Source organism: Bison bison, unplaced genomic scaffold (genome assembly GCF_000754665.1).
Source record: "Bison bison bison isolate TAMUID 2011002044 unplaced genomic scaffold, Bison_UMD1.0 scf7180017864248, whole genome shotgun sequence".
Lineage (NCBI taxonomy): Eukaryota > Metazoa > Chordata > Mammalia > Artiodactyla > Bovidae > Bison > Bison bison.
The window spans coordinates 856583-863975 of NW_011494820.1; the positions used below are offsets into that span (position 1 = coordinate 856583).

General features: G+C 41.5%; 1 protein-coding gene across 1 annotated transcript in view; it reads right to left on the reverse strand.

The window, feature by feature from the left end:
• SNAP47 (synaptosomal-associated protein, 47kDa) overlaps positions 1–7393 on the reverse strand; it is a 67015-nt gene that overhangs the window by 23808 nt on the left and 35814 nt on the right. The window contains exon 3 of the mRNA XM_010847238.1: positions 1396–1886. Coding sequence (XP_010845540.1) covers positions 1396–1886 — 491 coding nt within the window. The remainder of the gene's footprint in view (positions 1–1395; positions 1887–7393) is intronic.

The window sequence follows — 7393 nt, forward strand, 5'->3', positions numbered from 1 at the left end:
TAAAACCAGTAGCCCACAGTGCTCTGCATCTGGTCCCACCAGCCAGGCCCTCCTTCCTCCTCTCACTGCTGAGGCTCCCCCAAAGGAAAAGAGCAGTGATAAGTACTCAAAGACGTGGGTTATCAGAGGAGCTAACCAGACTGAGCTTGCAGATGGCCTTTCCTCAAGGGTCCTTCTGCTCAGCATCTGATGTTGGCTGGTACAATCTACCCTTTTTGGCCCTTTTATGTAAACAGATTACATACTGAAATCAGTCACTTATTAGGAAAAGGAAATGAAAGGAACTGGAATAGTAACAAACATACCTCTTACAAACAAACTCTAACAACTGAAGTTAACAAGAAAAGATTATTACTTATTAGAAAAATCACTATAACAAGGAAGTAATGTCACCTGTAATGTTAGTATTAGAAAACAGAAGAATATTTTATGACTTTGGGATTTCTTAAGTAGGGCTCAAAAATAAACTTAAGGGGAAAAGTGGTGGATCTGACCACGGCAAAATTAGAGGTTTCAGTAACGGAGGCTGACAGTCTGGGAGACGTATTTGTCACTTCTAAATCAACGAGGAATGAATATCTAGAATGAATAATGAACCCCTATAATTATATCAGAGAGAAAAAAAAAAAAGCCTAGTAGAAAAACAAAAACAAACAGAACGACCAACCCACACAGAAAAATCTGCGAGACCAAAAAGCAACTACAAGGTGTCTGATATTTCACCTCACAATCAAAAAAATAAAAATACCATCAAGATACCACTGACACCCTCACATCCACACGTCCTGCCACCCACACTGGACCCGGGGGCCAGACTCAGCTATACCCTCCACACCCCACGGAGACCTGCAAGAGGATACTGCAGTCACACTGCCAAGAAAAGCAAAGGTTTTCACAATCCTTGTAGACTCTAAAAATCACACAAAAACTATGCTGCATAGTTATCAAAAATTCTGACATCCAAACGTACATCTGGAAGGTGGGCCAAGAAAACCAAGACTGATGCAGGTCCGGGCGGAGACACCAGGGCAGGTGGAGATGAAGCTAGGCAAGACCCTGAAGTGTTGGTTCTCAAATCAAGTGGAGGAAAGGGGTGAAAACACCTAACTTGGGAGCTTTCCTTCTTCTGAAAGTGTCACCAAAACCTTTCTGACCCACTTGGAAACCACAGCTCTAAAGGAAATGATAAAACCGAGTGATCTGATATTCAGAGGGTAAATACTAAGAAAAATGGTCTGAAAATATTTTTATTTACAAGCAAATGGGCAGTCGCTAGTGAGCTGAAACCAGCAGTTGCTGTATGTGATGCATCATGGTCAGTGTGCACCATGGGTGTGCTGAGTGTGACTGTGACTTTACAGGTTTTGTGCACAGACTGTTTTGATGATCACTCACCTGCATGCCAGACTGAGTAGCCCTTCTCTGCTAGAGAAGAGGTTCTAGTGCTTCCGAGCATCATGGCGACTTCTAATAACTCGATCTTCTTGCTGAACTGTACTTCCAAAATGGGGATAACCTCTGGCATCTTGGCAGATATCAAACGATAACTTATGTCTGGCTTCCCAATGAACCGCTGGCGGATGCTAATTTCATAAGGTGTGTGGACCTTGATGTCATCCACATCTTCTCTTTCAAATCTGTGCATGAGCAAAGAATCTGAGTTGTAGATTTCCAACCCAGAAACAAGGACCGTGAGCCTTCCTGGTTTAACATGAGATTCTGTTCTTTGGGAAATAACAGCAGGAACTTGGATCACTATCCCTTCTTTTCCAAAAGCTTTGGAATCAGCCATGGAGGCGTCCCACTTGGGCTTTGTCTCCGATGGCGTCTTCCAAAGCTTGGAGCTAAAGGGCCACCAAGAAGGAGACTCCAGTTCAGTCAGCAACCTAAAAAAGCAAACAAAACACAGAAAGTAGACAATCAGTTGTTAATTTTTTTTTTTTTGGAAAATTGCTTTGACCTTTATAAAGACTGTTACCATTTTATAGTTTTCTTTTCCACAAGCACTCCAAGAAGCAGCTAGAGCAGGAATTATTATCCTCGTGTTTTAAAAAAAACTGAGGCTAAGAGCAGTGGGACATTTGTCTACAGACACACAGATAACCAGGAGTAGACACACGACAAAAACATTTTCTGACTAGAATACTGCTCTTTTCACACTTGACCTGGGGTAGTTTTGACCAAAATAAATCCTGATCATAACCTTTACAGAGCTATCTAATAGAACTTTCTGCACTAATCTGTTATTTCCTAATCCAGTAATGGAGACACGTGGCTACTGGGCACCTGAAATATAGCCAAAGCAATGATGAACTGAATTTTAAACTTAATTTTAATGTGGTTAGTGGCTATCACATTGGACAACACAGCTCTAATTTAACCACTAATACATCAAGAGATAAATCTAAAAAGAAAGGAAAACAGCGGAAGCAAGAAAGGAAAAGCAAAGGAACAAAACAGCAAATCAAATAAACAGGAAACAACGAGATAGTAGAATTATCACAACCCTATTTGTAATCGTACCAAATATAAGTGGGCTAAATTCTCTAACTAAAAGGCACATGGTCAGTCCAAATAAAACAGTTATATCCTGTTGACAAGAAGCAATGTGAAATATAAAGACACACGACAGACTGAAAGTAAAGGGACTGGAAAAGTAAAATAAAATAACATGCCAAAATAAACTTTAAGACAAGAAATGTTACTGGGAAAAGAGGGACAATGCATAATAATAAAAGGGTCCATCTAAAAAAAACAGACAATGACAGTAAACATGCATGCATCTAAAAACAGAACTTCAAAATTCATTCAGCAAAAACAGACAAAACTACAAGTTGCAGATTTTAACAAATTTCTCTCCACAACTGATACAGCAAGAAGACAAAGGTAATTAGTAAGAATAGAGAAATTTTGAACAATAGTATTCAACCATCTCAACTGATACCTCCAAATGCTGGATGCACTCTGAAGTATATTCAGAACATAAACAATAACAACAAAAATGTTATGTAACAGAGTGGTCAAGATGGCACAGAATGAACACCTTCACTTCCTCCCACAGGTAAACCAAAATTATGACTACTTACAGAGGAACTATCAGTGAGAAGGACCTAGAGACTAGCAGAAAAGATTTCCCCAAACTGAGGATATCAAGAAGGAACTACAATGAGATGGGTAGGAGCAGTGGAGCTGCAGTATAGTTAAAACCCACATCCTCAGGTAGGTGACATATAAAAGAGTGGGCAATCACAATTGCAGAGGTTCTCTCCAAGAAGTAAGGGGTCCATACTGGGCTCCCCACCCCAATAAGCTCCATAACAACTGACTTGGAAGGTCAGCAAGTCTTGTGTGTAAGAGAGAGCTAGAGGGCTCTAGGAAAAGAGAAATGCTTCTTTTAAATGATACAAAGTATCACATGCTCAGAGACCCCGCAAAGATGGAGTAATTTCAAAGGGAGTCTAGATCAGACCTGCCCGTTACACTTGGAGAAGCCTGCCAGGGAGGCAGGAAGGCACCAGAACTTCTAGGGACACAGATGCTGGTGGCAGCCGTTTGTAGGAGCCGTTTAGGTTCTATCATGAGGATACTGAAGCTGGCAAGCGCACCAGTGGATGTACTTGTTTGGAGTCTAGACTATTGGCACTGGAACATGGCTCCACCCACCAGCAGGTGGCCAAGAGTCCTGGGACCTCCCACACTGCACAGCCATGACCCTGACAACGGCAGGCAGAGACCCCAGTCCTGGACCAACAGAGCTGTAGCCAGCCACACAAGAATCTGGCACCACCCATCAACCGGTAAGAATCAGCTCTGGGACCCCAGGCCCTACAGGCAACTACACTGGGAACAGGTTCCACTCATAATCAGGCAGGCACCAGCCCTAGGAGTCCTTGCTTCACACACTAGCAAGTACTGGGACTTGCCAGCTATTGCAGACAGCAGTCCAAGGCTGGTAGGCCCCAAAGTCAACTGTACTGGGACCAGACACCACCTACTAGGAAACTATAAAATATTTGAAGTGAATGAAACTAAAAACATGATATACAAAAATATAGTGGAATGTAAACAGAGCAGTCATGAGAGGGAAGTTCATCTTTCTCAATGCATATATTTGAAAACCTCTTGTTGTAATTCAGTTGCTCAGTCACATCCGGCTTTTTGAGACCTTATGGACTACATCACACCCCCAGGCTTCTCTGTCCTTCACTATCACCTGGAGTTTGCTCAAACTCATGTTCATTGAGTCGGTGATGTTATCCAACCATCTCTTCCTCTGCTGCCTCCTTCTCCTCCTGACCTCAATCCTTCTGAGCATTAGGGTCTTTTCTAATGAGTCAACTCTTCCCATCAGGTGGCCAAAATATCAGAGCTTCAGCTTCAGCACCAGTCCTTCCGATGAATATTCAGAGTTGATTTCCTTTAGGATTGACTACTCAATCTCCTTGCAGTTCAAGGGACTCACAAGAGTCTTCTCCAGCACCACAATTAAAAACGATCAGTTCTTCGATGCTCAGCCTTTTTATGATCCAACTCTCACATCCAGGGATGTCTACTGGAAAAACCACAGCTTTGACTATACAGACCTTTGTTGGCAAAGCAATGTCTCTGCTTTTCACTCTCTAGGTTTGTCAGCATCTTAATTTCATGGCTGCATTCATGGTCCGCAGTGATTTTGGAGCCCAGGAAAAGAAAATCTGTCACTGTTTCCACTTTTTCCCCTTCTATTTGCCATGAAGTGATGGGATCAGACGCCATTATCTTAGTTTTCTGAATGCTGAGTTTTAAGCCAGCTTGAAACTCTCCTCTTTCACCCTCATCAAGCGGCTCTTTAGGTCCTCTTCACTTTCTGCCATTAGAGTGATATCATCTGCCTATTTGGGGTTGTTGCTAATTCTCTCAGCCATCTTGGTTCCAGCTTGTGATTCATCCCAGCCTGGCATTTTGCACGACATACTCTGCATCTAAGTTAAATAAGCAGGGTGACAATATACAGCCTTGACATACTCCTCTCCCAATTTTGAACCAGTCTGTTGATCCATGTCCAGTTCTGACTATAGCTTTTTGATCTGCATATAGGTTTCTCAGGAGACAGGTCAGGTGGCCTGGTATTCTCATCTCTTTAAGAGTTTTCCACATTTTGTTGTCATCCATACAATCAAAGGCTTTAGCATCATCAATGAAGCAGAAGCAGAAGTTTTCCTGGAATTCCCTTGCTTTCTCTATGATCCAACAAATGTTGGCAATTTGATCTCTGGTTCCTCTGCCTTTTCTATATCCAGCTTATACATCTGGAAGTTCCCAGTTCATACACTGTTGAAGGCTAGCTTGAAGGATTTTGAACATGACCTTGCTAGCATGTGAAATGAGCACAACTGTCTGGTTCATTCTTTGGCATTGCCCTTTTTTGGGACTTGAATGAAAACTAACCTTTTCTAGCCCTGTGGCCATTGCTGAGTTTTCCAAATTTGCTGACATATTGAGTGCAGCACTTCAACAGCACTATCTTTTAGGATTTTAAATAATTCAGTTGGAATGTCACAACTTCCATTAGCTTTGTTCGTAGTGATGCCTCCTAAGCTCCACTGAGCTTTACACTCCAGGACGTCTGGCTCTAGATGAGTGATCACACCATGGTTATCCAGGTCATCAAGATGTATTTTGTATAATTCTTCTGTGTATTCTTGCCACTTCTTTTTAATCTCCTCTGTTTTTGTTAGGTCTTCGATGTTTCTGTCCTTTATCATGCCTACCCATCTCTGCATAAAATGTTCCCTGATATCTCCAATTTTTTGGAAGAGATCGCTAGTCTTTCCCGTTCTATTGTTTTCCTTTATTTCTTTGCATTGTTTACTTAAGAAGGCTTTCTCATATCTCCTTCATATTCTCTGGAACTCTGCATTCAGTTGGATATATCATTCCCTTTCTCCCTTGCCTTTCACCTCTCTTCTTTTCTCAGCTATTTGTAAAGCCTCCTCAGACCACCACTTTGCCTTCGTGCATTTCTTTTTCATTGGGATGGTTTTGATCAACACATCCTGTACAATACTAGGAACCTCCACCCATAGTTCTTCAGGCACTCTGTCTACCATATCTAACCCTTGAATCTATTCTTCACCTCCACTGTATAATCATAAGGATTTGATTTAGGCCAGGCCTGAATGGCCTAGTGGTTCTTCCCTATTTTCTTCAATTTAAGCCTGAATTTTGAGGAGATCATGAAAACTTCTTAGGAAGGTTTAAAATCAGTGGTCTAAGCCTCTACCTCAAAAAGCTATAAATTATACACAAAGAAAGTAGAAGGAAAAGTAGGAAACAATGAAAAGGAACACAGAAAAATTATAAAACATTATCTCTGAAGTAATTTTAAAAATTAAACCCCTAGCAAGAAATAATAAAGAAAAAAATTGAATGAGAGGGAGCAAACAACCTAAAAAGTAAAATAGGCTTAAGTAATTTTATTTTCATTTTTTAATCAAATTTTATTTAAATTGGAGGCTAATTACTTTACAATATTGTATTGGTTTTGCCATACATCGACATGAATCCGCCACAGGTGTACACGTGTTCCCCATCCTGAACCCCCCTCCCACCTCCCTCCCCATACCATCCCTCTGGGTCATCCCAGTGCACCAGCCCCGAGCATCCTGTATCCTGCATCGAACCTGGACTGGCAATTCGTTTCACATATGATACATGTGTCATTCTCCCAAATCATCCCACCCTCGCCCTCCCCCAGAGTCCAAAAGACTGTTCTGTACATCTATGTCTCTTTTGCTGTCTCGCATACAGGGTTATCGTTACCATCTTTCTAAATTCCATATATATACGTTAGTATACTGTATTGGTGTTTTTCTTCCTGACTTACTTCACTCTGTATAATAGGCTCCAGTTTCATCCACCTCATTAGAACTGATTCAAATGTATTCTTTTTAATGGCTGAGTAATACTCCATTGTGTATCTGTACCACAGCTTTCTTATCCGTTCGTCTGCTGATGGACATCTAGGTTGCTTCCATACCCTGCATATTGTAAACAGTGTTGCGATGAACATTGGGGTACACGTGTCTCTTTCAATTCTGGTTTCCTTGGTGTGTATGCCCAGCAGTGGGATTGCTGGGTCATATGGCAGTTCTATTTCCAGTTTTTTAAGGAATCTCCACACTGTTCTCCATAGTGGCTGTACTAGTTTGCATTCCCACCAACAGTGTAAGAGGGCTCCCTTTTCTCCACACCCTCTCCAGCTGTTATTGTTTGTAGACTTTTGGATAGCAGCCATTCTGATTGGCATGAAATGGTACCTCATTGTGGTTTTGATTTGCATTTCTCTGATAATGAGTGATGTTGAGCATCTTTTCATGTGTTTGTTAGCCATCTGTATGTCTTCTTTGAAGAA